Below are 16,545 nucleotides of genomic sequence, written 5' to 3' on the forward strand. Positions count from 1 at the left end.
TAGTGAAGTAGTTTGTGATACAAAATTAGATTTCTCGTCAAGTGTTTGTGTGTCTTTACAGTGCTCTGGAAACATTTCAGATGGTAACGCTGTTGCAAAGAGCCGTTAAGCGCCTGTTCCACTTTTAATTTTCTTCTCTTATATAAGCAAATGTATGCTCTCTTTCTTTCCCTCTCTCTCTCTACAACTGTGTATTTTTACCAAATGTCCAATGACAATGAGAGATCACAGGCTGACAAACTGTCAAATGTATATCCCAAAAACCACTTTTCTCAGCTGAAAACAAATGTATTTGGGTATAAATTAGCATTGGTTAATTTTAGTCACAATATTTCAATTTGGTTTATTTTGTTGTAAAAATTAAACAGTAACTCCTCCCTATGGGTTGGAACCGGGCTTTTACAATCAAATGTTGCGATAAGCTGAGAATTGTGGTTCGTGACGTTTTGGTGGCTTCTTACCTCATGACCCACCACTGTTGGCTCCGCCCCTCCTAAAAAAAACTAGCACCTGTGGACTCTGCAATCTGCAAAGAGTAGGTTAGATAGAGATAATTACTAATAGATGTATAGTGAGTATTGAGTAGCTTGTTAGGATTAAAGTTACATTTTATAGTATAGACTGGGCGTGTCTTAACTGCTCAAGGAGCCCCGCCCATAATCAAGATGTCTTTTTAATGTCCAGCCCGTCAGCCAAAACCTGGGGGTTTAGTTACTCTAACTACTCCAAATCTATGTTATAACGGTCTTCATGCCAGGAGGTGACAGTAGATGGCAAAATAAGGATTTATTTTAGTCTAAATTGTTGTTTCACTTTTTTTTTTAAATTTATTTATAAATTAGACATGCTACAAATGAATAAAAAAAATACAATAGGGTCAAAGGAGTTTTTCTCCCAACTGGGCAATAGGACTTCTCTGCAAGCATATCTGGTTGCTCCCAAAATTTTTGTGCCAAAAAGTTTAGAAAAAACTTGTTTGATACGTTGGGATGATGTTTCATTTCAGAAAGCCACACAAACCATTCCAGCTTTATTGGCCTCTAGGATGAAATCAGAGGAAACCCACACATACTTAGGAAGAACATGAAATCCCCACAGAGAAAAAAAAATATGGCTTTAAACCCAAAAGCTTGAAATGAGAGGATGTGGCAAACTGCTTTTGCTCCTAGCGATGCCTGTGCACAAAGCAAAGTCTATTTTCCTTTCATACATTACATTATTAATTTAGCTTTTTCACATTATCATGAGTGTATTATCTCTACGCCTCTGTCTCCAAATTTAGCTCGAGCTTCATTGAATATCAAATGCAATAATTGCTTGCAGGTGTTATTTTAACACTTGGCATGTTTTAAAAAAAAATATCCCTAATGTTTTACTTTGTTCTTTAGTGTATTTTCCTATGAACGGTTGGCTGTCATGTGTAGCTTTTGCCATTACTGCATCTGAACAGGGAAGCACCAGGTTTTTTTTTTTTTCTTCTTCAAACTGAACTGTATTACAAAAATTTAGGGGAGAGAGAGACAGAGAAAGAGAGTGACCATAAAGGTTGCTCACTGGCATGTCTGTAAGAAGATAAAAAGAATAATATAGAACCACACTCTTAAATTCAACAAGGGAAAGGGTTGGTGCAATAAATCCAGAATAAGACATGCTGGCAAGAGGAAAGAGAGCAAGCCAATACATTTCTAGGGAGAAAAGGAGGAGAGAGGGAGTGACAGCAGGAGATCTCAATATGAGCGCTGCATAGGGAGAGGGAGAGAGAGGCTGGATGCAAGGAGCCGCATGAGAAGCGTAACAGCAGCTTGAACAACTCTCCTCTGGAAACCAAAAAAAGAAACAGGTACAGGGATCGTCATCAGTCTGCTGCTGTTTCACAGAGAAGCAGGAGTTTCCCTTTTTTTCTAACACTTATTTTTGGAAAGTGACTTACCAAGAAGGAAACAATATGCTTTGTGGAAATCTGCTCATTCCTGGATGACCTGAAGAGTGAGTGACATTTACCATTGAGTGCATTTGCAAGCAGGCAACTTGAAGGAATATTTCTGATCTCTGGAGAGATGTTTTTCCTCTAACTTTGAGTCGATGAAAACTAATGCGAGCATGCGAAGGGGAAAAGAAGCATGGAACGGTTATGTGACACATCCGTTATGATTATGTTCAACATCCATCGCTGTCAACTGCCAAAGCATTCACGGAGGTGGTGGAAGGATTTGATATCAGACGCAGGGATGGTGGAGGACTTTCACACATGTGTGGCACCTCATTCAGGCTTGCAGTGGAAATACAGCCCTACAGGTATGCAATGCATCGACAAAACAAAGTCAAAAATGTTTCAATAGGTGTAGATGCAAAGGGTAAAGTAGCCATAACCAATGAGATCTCTGAAAAAGTTGCAGGAATAACAAATCACGTTTTCAAAGACAAGACAATTTACACTTTTCTTTTTACTAAGAATATGAATATGTATCTTTTACAAGCCTGAAACTCTCTGATTTAAACCATATCCTATAAATATGTAATTTAAATAATATGCTTCTTAACTGAGAGTGTTTGCTTTTATAAATTCATGTTTTTTTTTTGTTTTTTTGTTTATACTTTTGAGGGCTTCAATAATAACTATAGTGAATGCATGAACAAAACTACTGATGTTGTTTTGATGTATTAACCATTGTCTTATAGGCTTGAACAGCTGCTCTTCTGTCTCCCTGGAGCACTGTGCTATTTTGGCCCACCTGCACGAAGATCATCTGTGGATCCTTGGATATTTCAAAGCTTCAAGTTCGTCAGAGGTGACAAAGGAAACAAGTGTCATGCCAATGTAAATGACAGCTCATAACTCAAGTGATATATGGTTCGGTATTTACAGTATTCACCTGGGCAAAGGATGATAGCAAATGGTGACTATATTCCTTAACTCTGACCTACTTTTCTAAAACCAGGCCTGAGGTGTTTCCAAACTGTCACCATGAGCCTGTTTGAGGCCAATATAACAGACTTGATCCCTGGTACGCTGAGAGCATTTACCACCCTGGAGTCAAACCCCTGGCCTGCACATGGACATGAAGAAATCGCTCTCAGAATGAACAATGCCACAAACCTGGGATGTCCTGGGAATTCCGCCGCTCATAAAAACGTTGACTTTCACTTTGGAAATAGCTCAGATCATGGTCCTCAGTGTCCTATCTCGGTCCCTCCGGCGGAGAAGAACTGGGCAGCGCTTTTAATCTTAGCGGTCATTGCAATCACTGTCATGGGAAACATCCTGGTGATCCTTGCCGTGTCCCTGGAAAAGAAGCTGCAGAATGCCACCAACTATTTCCTGATGTCACTGGCAGTGGCTGACATGCTGCTAGGCATTTTGGTCATGCCGGTTTCCATGGTGACCATTCTCTACGGTAAGAAAATTGAGGGACACTCATAATAGGGTTTTGATCAGCCATTGTTTTATGTGTCGTTGACGCCAATCCAGTCGACACATTGAATGTTCTTGTTGAAAACCGTGTTGCACATGCAAAGAAAGTTTCATTTAATGAGCATTAAGACAGTCACGACATATTTGCATTGTTTTCAAAGTTGTACCACTGATTTAAGAAGTGTGAACAATGGGTGACAGATGGAAGTAAGACTTGATGAATGTATTTAGTGCTTCTGTTGGCTGAAGTGTGTTTATTTGAGTTGCTACTTCAATCATAAAGACATTGGCCAAGTTGGAACATAAGTGTTCAAAGAATCATTTATTGACTAAAAAAAACCAAAAACAATGAAAGACACTTTAAAGTGTAATTAGTTACTTTAACTACTAAAAAAAAAGCAATTTGTGTTGCCAAAGCCAAGCATTAGACAGAAACAACTCATACACAACTACCATGTGAGGGGTTATTTCCACAAGCAACACTAGCATAAGAAATGTGACAGAATAGGGGATATTTCTTTTTCTGTGACTATAGTTTATAGTTTTTTGTAGCTGTAATAGGAAATGTGCATGTGCTATGAACTTGAAAGCATTGTATAACAAGAACACTCAAAGAGGGCAACCCTCCACTAAGCACCAAATATCCTCTTTACCGGATATTGGCAGTGGATCAGTGATCCTGGTCATGGTACCATGATCATTCCCACTTTAAAGGCTCAGAATACATTTATATCCCCATTAATAACAATACAACACGTCCAAATTTATGGGCACTGTCATTGTTTTGAAAAATCTCAATGAAATGCAGCAATTAGTTATTGAGTACATTAACACAAAAAATTTAGCACCCGACAGTACAGCCTAGGAGCCCCGAACACGCAGACGCTACGGCGTGCACACCTGCTTTTAATGCTTCTAATCAGAGGGTGCGGTTAAGAAAGCGTAGACGGGGATGATGCGTTCACGGGCTATATGACGGTGGGAAACTACCACACTTTAACCGCTTGGTTACACATGCAACTGAGTGGATGTCAGAAGCATGAAGGAGAAGTGGAACCTACTCTTCAACCAAGACAACACACACGCGTTGCACACAGGGCAATAATAAATAAAGGTAAATGAAGAACAACCATAAAAAGGTTTGAACTCAAGAGCTAAAACAGTGCAGCAATCAAAGCCATTATACCAGTAAGCGACTGAAACAACAAAATGGTGGAAAGGAGGAAAAAACCCACTTAACTCCAGTATGAACCCACAGCCCCCTCAGGTGCTGCCATTACAGGGCTTCTGTGTAAATGTTGCAATTAACTATTGATTAAAGCTGATATGTGCAGGGCCAGCAACAATAACAGATTGTCTGAGTAGGTCAACACTTTGGGTACCACTGTTTACCCCAGATATTAAACAATATGCCCCACTGAGTGTGCACTACAGAGAATTTAGTGTTAAATATTGTTAGAAATACAACTTATCGACTCACAACAAATACAGGTCCTCTATCCCCAACAGCCTCATTCCTGCAGACATGATAATGGGCACACAACCCTGTGTGATTGAAAGTAGCAATTAGTGAGTGAAGAATCAATAATGATGACAGATTATTCTAAAATCAAATAAATTAGGCACATGCAGGACACAGGTCCAGTTAACAGCAAGAATGGACCTTCTTACATGACGGTAGAGTGTTTATCAGCTCAAATAGTGCTTCGAAACACACTGTAGTTTCCACTACAAAAACAACAAGCAAAATATAGTGATATAAGTTTGAGAAGATGAGTTGTAGAAATGTGTTAGTACTAATGCATTGATATTCAACGGGATATCTTACATCCAGGCGCGTCTCGCCCATGGGGGATGCGACACCCTCACTTTCATGAAATCAAAAAGTCATCCCCCTCACTTTTACAGAGGGATTCATTGTTGAAAACATATTGGGCCAGTTCAATTTATTGAAAGTGTTAAAAAGAACTTTCAAAAATGGACAAAAAATAAGAAAAAGGGCTATTATCTCAAAAAAAAAAAAAAAGTGTCAATTTTTTTTGGAAAAAGGACAAAAATGATACAATGGAAGTTGCAAAATGACCAAAGAAAAAGGTAAAAATTGGATTTCTGGGGGAATAATAATTAAAATTAAGACACAAAGAGCCACATGTTGAGTATCACTGACTTAATAACTGCGTTACCATGGTTTTAGTTAATAAATTTAATAAACTACACCCTCACTTTTAAAATCGCTGCTGCACCCCTGGTTACATCCATGTCTAGAAAGAAGCATTGAAAGTTTACCTTTATCTTAATAACTGATAATGAAAGTAAAATAGAAGTGAATAGAAGTACCTATTTTAATGTGGATAGTACTTTGTCCATGAATAAATATTTCAAAATAAAGGCACAATATCTATTTTTGTTTGGAATAAAAGCCCTGACACTGTAAGGGGTCTCGACCACAGAATTCAGAAGCTAATATTTAATGCATTGCTTCTCCCCATCATTTTTATGCAGTATCAATGAGGGGTTGCCTCATGAATTATTAAAATTATTAAAATTATTAAAAGGTTGGCCTTAGTTATTCAACTATTCATTTTGCAAGGATCTTAATGAAGTTGTATTTATGTGGTACTTTGTCATACTCATTGCTGTAGTTGTTATGTACGTTGTTATGTACTTACAGTAGCTGTTCAATTTGTTAATTTCGTGGGTATTTTCCTGCATTCAAATATCTGTGACCTTTTTTTAAACTAGTATTTACTGTATCAATGGGCTGTTAGTCACTATGTCACCAAATATTGTCTGTAGAAGGCTGTGCCACTGCTTGTGGCATAGGACGAATAGGCTGACGTGTGTTTGTTATTAGCTATTACAAAAATATATCAAAAGCTTGAACAACTTAAGTACTTAAAGGTGTTTTTTAGTATATATAACATACAGTACATGTATGGTAAATGATGAATACATACTGTAGGTATATCATGGTTGGTATATAATCAACAGACACATTTTTCTTAGAAAAATATCCCTCCCGCTCACTAACTTCTTATCCCTCCTGTGAGTAGAGGGAAAAGAACCAGAATAAGAGTTGTGATTTAACTTTATCAGGATTCAGGTGGAAAAGAAGCAGGCTTTAAAGAACATACGGTACAAGTGCTTGTTAGAGACCCACTGTGAGCTTTTATGCAGCCAAATGCAATGACTACCTGGGTTGACTCACCACTTTTGACAGTAATATTTGCCTTTCCTGCTGAAGCTTGTAACACTATATACACCCATTTGAGGTTCTCTGTTTTTATTCTAGTGCCTCCATTCACATGGCTGTTATTTTTTTCATCTTCTGTTGTTCAGTCCATACGAGCATAAGTTTAGTATGAAAACATGAGACAAACATCTTTTTAGCAAAGTCTGATACACATTAGAAGCACTCTAAAGCCTCTTTTTTTTTATATCCGCCCACAGTCATTAAAGTTGAAGTAAACCCGTCCATAGTTATCCCGAGGTCCAAGATGTTGTTGAGATCCGACTCGTTCTTCCACTTTCCTCTATTAACTCTCGATAATCTTGTCTTCCGTTATCGCTGTGCACTCAGATAACCCTTTTCACACTCGCACCTCTTTTTGTCCTCCAGCTATTTTTTTTTTCTCAGTCTCCATAAATGTCACAAGCCACTGCTCACACAGGAAGAATTACATCTTGAGTAGAAAATTAATTAGCATGAGGACGAGTGCAGAAGATTGGAAAGTTAGCGATTCCAAAAGAAATCTCTTGGAGTGTTTTTAGGTGTCTTTTAGAGGCTTTAATGATGATACAAAGTGGTTCATTAGACTGCAGATGACAAACATAAACATGTGATGCCATTTTCCTGTTTTCTCACTCGGGGCGTTGCAAACCAAATGTTTTCCTTGAATACAAAATATTTTACATATAAAAATAATTTAAAAAATCTTTGATAAAATAATGAGTGCATAAAAGTTCATTTGGAACCTGAAAAAATCCTCTGCATAGCAAATAGTAGTTGAAATACTACTGAGGGGGTCAACATGACGACCAGCTTAAATCGCTGAACATCAAGGAATCTTTTCAGTGATTAACCAAACTAAGTACAACACACTGAGAAACTACTGACTACTGATATCCATTTCATTTCCAACCAATGATTTAGTGTAAAGCACTGAACAACAAACGTTAAAGACAATAAACAGTCGTACAGGCAGAACAGGCTGTAACAAAGGCAAGAAAACAAACCTTAAAATAATAAATCCATCATCAGAATTACTGTTAAGCTCTCAATGATAACATTTTCAGGCCTCACACTTGGCATCGATTGATTTAGGGGATATCCACCTACTGTATTTGTGAATACAAGGTCGTGGAACTTTGACTACTTAATCATAGAAACGGAGCAGACATGTAATTATTATCACATATGATCACGCTAGATTAAAAAAAAAATATCCAATACACTCACTTTATGTCACTCACTCACTTGTATGAGCAAATTCAAGCTGCCATTGGCTTGCAAAAATATTATAGCCAATCAGGGAGCTGATTTGGTTCGAGCCTGATGCAAACCGATGACGTCACTCACAAACACGGCGCATCATACCAGCACAGCACCAATTGCAGCGCTCACACTAGTACTAATAGAGCTTTTCTTCTAGTAGTACTATTAAAGCCAGAATATTTGCTAGTAGTACTAGTAGATCTAATGCAAATAATGTAATAACAAAATACAGCACCCTGATTGGTTGTAATATTTTCAAAAGCCAATAGCAATTAGTACTAGTGATACTTTTTTATTCACTAGTAAAGTCTTCTTGCACACTAGAGGTTGATTTTTTTACAGTTGTCAGATATTATTTAATTTTGTCCTCATTTATAGAATGTCTGCATTGGTACTGTCATTTTAATATCAATGTATTATTTTATTTATTTTGTCTGTGATATTTGTCCTGTTATTAAAGTTTATTGAGAGTTTTATGCGGGTTTCAGCAGGGAAAATATACACTCGCTGTCCTATTTTGCTCCCTTTTTTCTGTTGGTCATTAGGCAAACACAGTAAATATTGTTTATTTAATGCTTATGAGTGGTTTAGGATGTATGTGTAACGTTTTATATGGTAATTTGTGTCAAACTGTAAAGCCTCTTTGTTATTTAAATTTTCACGGTGCTCCACCCGTCAATTCTTCTGTGAAGATTAAACCTTTGAGTGGACATCAGTTTGTCTCGTGATCTTTTTGGATGACCGACAGCCATACTAGTTAACCAAAACTGAAATTCCAAATTTGAGCACTTCTAGAGCTTTACTATGGTTGATATCACTTTTTATTAAATGCATGATTGATGACAGGCTAATGTTAGCTTGCTGAGCTGTGCTGTCTTCGCTAATGTCAGGTTAAGCACACAGGCGCTGTTCAATGAGGTTCCACTTTGGCCCGGTGTCACAGTCTGAATTCACATCGTACTGAGTTCCTCTTAAAATCTCACTACGTGACTGTTACGTACTGAAGTGTACCCATACTGGGTTATACTGATTTTAAAAAATAAAGTTACATTAGGTTAACTGTTTTTTACAGCAATGTATATTATAATCATGTGTTTTTTGGAAAATAAATTATTTATTTTCGTATGGAGTTTTATTATAATCATGTTCCTGAGCTCCTTCTTGTCGGTGTCTGGTGATGGCCCTTCACCATGAAGAACATTAACTCGTCTATCATTTCTTTGTGGCGTTGGAACCTCTCTTGCCTCATATATTGAGCAGTTATACATTTTTGTACAAGAAAAGGAGCCATTCAGCACTCCTCAAATAACACTAGCTTTAACCTTAGCTTTGAAATAAAATTTTTTATCCCAGCACGGCGGAAGTAAAAAAAAAGCTAAGCGGAAGTAGCACAACGTCATTTTTCCGGTAGTGCGCATGCTCATAACCGATCACAGACCGATGTGAACTCAGACCGTGACACCGGTTATGAATGTTTTGTGTTGCACACTTTGCAAAGTTAAAACTTTTAGTTTTTTATTCCAAAAATATTTCCAGATGCTTATCTTCTCTCTTGCTGACTCACCCACTGCAGTACACGTGCATCCACGTCAGCAATACATGTACATGGCATCTGGTGGCCTACGGCTGATGGCTGGAATGGTGACGTTTACAAAAGCCGCAGATTGTGCATTTCCTGAACTTCATTTAAAAATCATCCTATCAGGGCTGTGTTTTTTGCATGTTGCTTCATGTATGACCCCGATAGGTGATGTTTCTCACATACTGTTTATTTAAAATGCATGCTGTTGTTGCTGGTTATTACGTCACTAAACAACAAACTAAGCGACTTGTGTTTTGGCAGTGTCGTGACTCCCCCAAGTGATGATGTAGATGGTAAAAAAGGTGGAGTGTGGAAAAAAGGTCTTCATTGAAACTGACTTGCAAAATAATACAAAGTTCATTAAAAAAGCAGAATAAAAAAAAACAGGACAACCAGAAACAGAGGCCTTGTGAGAGCATCGGGGGTCAAATCATACTCTGAGGAAAAACAGGAGAGAAGCGCATATATCTTTCACAGGGTTTTCAAACACCATATGTTAACTAAATTTGCCTTAGCTTGGACACCAAGAGAGAAAAAAGAAATGTCCATTGTGGTCTAAAGGTGGTAAAACTCCTATTTGTCAAAGAACTGGAGTCGGAGTCCGACACTTTTATGACAGCTGCGATTGGAGGAAAGACTAGTCTGAGAACAAGGAACTTTCAAGGCTCAAGTGTCAATATAACATTCAAACAGCTGGGCTTCTGTGGTGGCTAGGTTTAATTGTGAAAACGTGTTCAAGCATGAAAAGTATATTGCATAAAATGAATAGCATGAAGCAGTCAATGCACCTCAGCAGTCGACTAGGTGTGAAAGTTTAACATTTTCATGCAGTTTGAGAAATGTAAACATGGTCATTTGTTGAGCTACTGGCTGTGACAACTGATATGTTATAAAATATGGTCCCAATACTTGGCTCGTGACCCCTTCTGTGGACTATTTAGTGTCTGGCTGCTACAAAAGTTTTAGAAAATACTTTTTTCCCCCCTATGTTCTAATTTATGTTCCAGATTATAACCAGTCTGGCCTATAGGCTATTTTACACCTCAGGTATAATCTGGGTAGGGGATCATTTGGCCAGCTCCACTTGTTATTTTTTGTGAAAAATTGCCACTTCTACTTTTTAGCACATCATTCTATCACTCGACTGCACTAATTAGACTCAAAGTGTGGAAGTGAAGCATGCAGACACTGCCTGGGAGTGCAGTTGCTGTAGCTACTATTCAGTAACACCAAAGGCAATTCTCCTCTACTTCTGTTTGTCCCAAAAAAGAACCACTGGGGCCTTCTCCTGCCTGCTCAGAGTGATAAGCAGCTAGTTTGTAATAGTGGTAACACTCAGGGACAGACAATCACAGGCGCAATCACTTCTGTGGTCAATTTAGATACTCCAACTAACTTAGAGGTGGAAATTGAAATGAAATGAAAATATGTGAGGCAATTTCTTCACAAAAATACAAATGATCTTCAGCATTCAACCTCTATATATGAAGTAGGACCATCAATTTCCAAGAAAGGCGGTAACACTGTCTTTATGGCCGGAACATGAGTTGCCTCCTCTGTTTTCTTTGTAGTCTGTGAGGTGGAAAATGCTTTAGACTGAAATTTCAGCCTCAGCTGATGATCTATAAATAATAAAATGTTTGAGTCCGGTCAGTGAAAATCAAACACAAGGTCACATACAGTATCAAAAATAAATAGAAGCTGTCATCTCCATGGAAATATCCTGTTTTTATGTACTTTCATGACAAAACTGACAAAACAGAGTATGGAGACATGGAGACACACACTTCTTTGTTGGGTCAATTAGGTCTCTAGTGCTGTGAACGAACAAAATGACTGAAAAATAAAAACATATTTGAAAAAAAAAAAAGAAAAAAAATTTTTAGGGGGTGGGGGGGAGGTGGAGGGGGGAGAGAGCAGGGAGGGTGGGAAGGAGTTGATTACTGTAAAGTGAGAGTGAGATGTGAAGTTTTAGGCGTAAGGCTTAACTATAATGGTGGTGGCTGTGGGCAGAGGGAAGGGGTGAGTGGTAATACCTGAAACAGGTATTTGGGATCAACGTGTCTAAAGTTAAGCCCACTACAAGTTTTATCCCACAGTCCAAGGCATGCTAGTGCCTCGTAGACCGATATATGTGCAAGATACTGCCACTGTAAACCCAAGCGCTGCCCCGGACTCGAGGACGCAGCCACAATAGCAGAAAGAGCGGGGGCCCGGGAGCCCAGGCAACCCCCCCCGGCCGAGCAGCCCCCCAGATGCCCCCAAGACACCAAGCCGAGAGGCAGCCACCGCCCCCCACATACACACTCGAGAAAGCACCTAGAAGCCGAGGAGCCGGCGCACTCCGCCACCGCCCCCAACCCCCCAACCCCAAGGCCCCCCACCGACCCGCCGTCCTACTCTCCCAAGACAGGCTGCCGTCATTGCTGCATCTGGACCAGTTTTCTGTGGCTTGGGGTCTGGCCTCTGCTGGCTCTAGACCTGGCCACTGGCTAGGCGTTGCAGGCGGGGAGCTCCCTGGGGGTTGGGTGTTTGGCCGTGGGGGTGTGGGCGCTAGCGGGGGGGCCTCGTGGCAGGGGGTCAGGGAGGCGGGGGGGCTGTGTGTTGGTGAGGGTGCCGCTTTTTGGCTGTACGTTCATACACAATCACGGGCGACTGTGGCTCAGGTGGTAGAGGGTCGTCTTCCGATCGAGAGGTTGGGGGTTCGATCCCAGTACCTGACTATGTGTCGAAGTGTCCTTGGGCAAGACACTGAACCCTAAGTTGCTCCCAGTGGTCGACTAGCGCCTTGCATGGCAGTCCTGTCCCACTGGTGTGTGAATGTGAGAGTGATTGGGTGAATGAGCTGTTATGTAAAGCACTTTGAGACTGCTTCAGTGTGGTGATAAAGCGCTATATAAATCAAGTCCATTTACCATTTACAACACGTCGAGTCTTGTTTCCAGAAATGCAAGAGTGAGATACCCTCATGAGGAGGGACTGGATTTCAAACATGTTCGATTTCCTTACAACCATACGATTGCTGATAGGGAGCTGGTCGTGAGGTGTTAATCGCTTCTCGTGACCCCACGTGTACTACACAATGCATGACACATGATTTAGCAGAGACTCGCACGATCCCACAAAATAGACGCACGAGTCGAAAATCAGCTCAAAATGGGCCAAATATAGCACAATGTATGCCTGCCTTTAAGGAGGGCTGTAATAGTCACAATTAAACAATAAAAGACAAAATTTCAGTTGCAATAATAAAACATGGCTCTCATAAAAAAGATTGCACTACATGTATTGTTGACTTTGGACAGCATATGCAGACGAGGTAAAAAATAACAATAATTAAAAATAACTTATTTTCTTGCTTGACATTAACATCACATTTAGTAGCATTTCAGGTGAAAGTACTCACGTAATTGATCTTCAACAGTTTAATAAGTGAATTGGAACATTTTACGTGCTGCAGTCCTTGTCAAATGGTTTACAGGAGACACGTCAAGAACTCTTGGAAATGGCTATTGGATGCATTTGTAAACTAAAAACTGGAAGTGCTGCATCTGTGAAATGAAGCACAAAAATACACAGAGCTAGAATTTAATAATGATAAATAGTTTAAAAGTGAGAAAAAACACTGCAGAAAGACTGATGCAATCTTATGTTTAGCTTGTTGATTAGCTGAAGATTCAGCTCTGTTTTTTGGTTCTTTTGGTTACACAATTAAAGCTCTTGGGAAATTTAGAATTAACTTGGCGTCGTGACTGCATGAACACACACATTCAGTTTCTCATGAGATTGCAAATTGAGAAAAATCTGCCTCTTACTGCTTTGTAATGATTCACTTCTCCTCATCTTTGGCTTGTTCCTGTCATGAAATCCCCTTTGGCGAGTTGTCAAAGTATCCATGACAGACTGCTGAGCTTTTCCTCCTGATAATTCTCCTGATGCTACACAACATGTAGAGGAAGTCAGTTACAGTTTAATATAAATGAACTATAAAATGAAATGATTTTAGTAATGCTTTCTTCAGCCGTCAACAGCAGGATTTGATGTAAACTTCTAGCTCGACTGTGAGGATTGTTTTTCCCACTTATGACCTTTGCTGAGAGGCTTTGGAGCTGCTTGTAGAGCAACTGATTCTGTAGATCAGAGGCAAACTTAGCTAATTGGCTCACTTGAATGCTGAACAGAGAAGCCATGAAACGGGTGCTTTGACAAGCCAGACTTAGCAGCGCTAAGTTTTAGATGTGTAAAGGGAAGCATATGTTTTTTGGAATTTCCTTTGACATAATGTTTTGTCAGTTTCACTCTAGGTGTTTAAAGTGATAAAACCTCATCAACCTTTGACCAAACTGAGTTTCTTATGTGAAATTCACCCATCCGCTTTAATTTCCTTCCTCTTCTTCAAATCAAAAGGGAACTTTCCCTCACTTTTTGACCATCTATTTGGATTGTTTGAGTCTCCATATAGAGGTGTAGATGTCAGCATATATGTGATTGTCAAAAAGCAAACCTCAAAATGATTTTTTCCCCACCTATTCACTTTGACAGACCGTGTGCTGAGAAGAGAATATAAAGAAAGAAAATATATATAATTTGAAACAACTATGACATCAGGTTTTTAATTAGAGTTAGCTACACCATACAAATATCCAGTTTGTAGAATTACAGTGATGAAGATGATAAATCTCTGTAATCCCATCCTCCTAATTTAGGGCTTTTTGGGATTGAACATGCATATCTTAGTCATGTTTACAGCTCTTTTCTGTTATGAAAAGCTGAGTTCTTTGGATATTTACTGAATTCACAGTATTCCAGCTTCCATCCCTACTGCTGTATCAGAGCTATGCCTTTTAGAACCACATAAGAGGACATTGTGTCATGGAGAGTCTTATTTTAGCTACAAAAGCTGCTTTTTGCTCCCTCTTTTCTTTTCTCAGGCCTTCTGTCATCCGTCAGCAGGTTGACGTTCTTTCTCTCTCCTTTGCAGACTTAAACCCCAGCATTCATCAAATCTCCTTTGTCTATTTTTTCAGTTTTTGTTGATCTTATTTGTGTGTCACCTTTTACTGGACAGCTGGCTGAGAACAGTTCCATACACCGTTTTGTGATTCACCGCTGATCAATTTTCGTGTTTGCTTTTCAAACATGAGCACTACTTGATTTCATCCATGTGAAATATTCAGCCACGTTACATACAACCTCGTCATTCATTTTTGACCTGAGAACATATTGTTACACGTTTTGTGTCGGTTTGAGAGTCTTTATTATTCAAATTATTTTATGTCACTAAAGCTCCTGCCAGGAGAAAAACAAAGTTCTGTACATCACATGTCAAGATTAGATTTTGCCCTAAGCCATAGAGTTCCATGCTGTGTGCCTCATCTCTATCATAAAGTTAGGTGATGGGGTTACACCCTGGAAAGGGCTCCAGTCCATCAAATAATTATAACTTTAATCACACAAACATTATTGTTTTTATTGTAATTTCTCTTTATTGTAAGTTCAAGCCATTATCAGTCTCTGTTGGCACCATGTAGAACAGCAGAACAACATGTCACAGAATAATACCAGAGCAATGATTATGATGATCATCGTTTGTCTTGAAAAAAATAAATAAACAGAAGTTAAAGCTGCCTATTAGCTCATGACAGCGAGATGTGATAGTTGCAAAATTGAACTGTTATAACACCAAGATTAAATCACAGTGCATTTTTTGTATTAATACATGACAATTAAGGCAAAATTACTGAAGGAGTCAATGAGGTCATAGATTAGCAGATATGGGATGATGAAAGGGACCCAGCGATAAGGAATTCAAGGCTGTTTGGTGTAAAATTGTCTACTAATACCTCATGGTTTTCATAAGATTGCCTTGTTTTCAACAATACTGAACACAAACCTTTAATACTGCTCAAAAATGATTTATTAAGTGAAGTATTGTCACATTGTAAAATTCTGTCACCAGTTTTAAACATGTGACTATTATCAAACTGGACGAAAAGGAACCGATATTTTGATAATTAGGTGTAATGCCTGAGCTATTTTTCATTTGTTCAAATACCTTTTTTTCATAATTGGATTCTACTTAAATGATCAAAATTGGTTTAAATCAGTATATTCATCCCGCCGAGGTCGCTGCATGTCCGCTGGCTGAACCTCCGACGGACAAAAACGGGTTGTCCTTTGGATACTGAAATGTCTCTTCCATTGAAGTCCATTATTCTTTCTATTTTAGTCTGAGTGAGTGGTTCCACAACAGACTCAGAGTTGGCTGTTAAGGATGATGTTTTCTAAAGCTAAAAAAAAATCCCCACCAACAGATAAACAGACGTACGAGAAGGAAGGTGGGTTAGGAAGAAGGATTGGATAAAACAGACTATGACGAGGTATTTGCCGCATTATTTATGTTTTATTTGGTTTGGTAGAGTTGAATATAATTGATAAAAGGCTTAGAAATATAAAGGTTCATCGAACTACATACAACATGATATAAGGGGACAGACAAGTAATGTCAACATGTCAAATAAGTCTGAAATACTAAAAAAGAGAAAAGGCAAGGCTAAAAGTCATCATTGTTAACTAATCCCAAACCTTCAAGATGTAATTCATGATTTGATACATTGATTTATTTTTTCATTCTTACCGTACTTGTTTTTTTCCTGGCAGGAAGAACAGAAATACATCTTTTCCCAGACATAGTCCTCATCAAACTATGGGATTACAGATATTAGTAATATTAGACTGTGATTTGGGAAAGAAGATCTCCTGTGGCTACTGCAGTGGTGTGAGTCATGGGCTGTTGTCTTGGCGTACAACTGAGGTCGAGTGATTGCAGCGATGAAGGTTGCGTGCTTGCATCACAGGTGAATGTTGTTACCATGGGCAATGGAGGGACACATTTTATTAAGCCTTAAAGCCAGAGGAACAGAAAGGGGTTTTCTTTCCATACTTGTCTAAACTTGTCTCATATGGTGAACAGCTTTATGGTTAAGTGCTGTCATATTTATGGATGAACTTTAAATTCAGGAACAAAAACATAAATCTGCCTTCATTTTTAGGGTT

The 16,545-nt window shown here is 38.9% G+C and overlaps 1 protein-coding gene across 2 annotated transcripts in view; it reads left to right on the forward strand.

Moving 5' to 3' along the window:
• Positions 1-1,783: 1,783 nt before the first annotated feature.
• htr2aa (5-hydroxytryptamine (serotonin) receptor 2A, genome duplicate a) overlaps positions 1,784-16,545 on the forward strand; it is a 41,256-nt gene continuing 26,494 nt past the window's right edge. Inside the window, exons 1-2 of one of the 2 annotated variants that reach the window (XM_028436383.1) lie at positions 1,784-2,295; positions 2,680-3,395. In XM_028436383.1, the coding sequence (XP_028292184.1) occupies positions 2,966-3,395 (430 nt within the window). In that variant the 5' untranslated portion in view covers positions 1,784-2,295; positions 2,680-2,965. The remainder of the gene's footprint in view (positions 2,296-2,679; positions 3,396-16,545) is intronic. The other variant, XM_028436384.1, reaches the window with a different exon arrangement.

This window comes from Gouania willdenowi, chromosome 21 (genome assembly GCF_900634775.1).
Source record: "Gouania willdenowi chromosome 21, fGouWil2.1, whole genome shotgun sequence".
In the NCBI taxonomy this organism is placed as follows: domain Eukaryota; kingdom Metazoa; phylum Chordata; class Actinopteri; order Blenniiformes; family Gobiesocidae; genus Gouania; species Gouania willdenowi.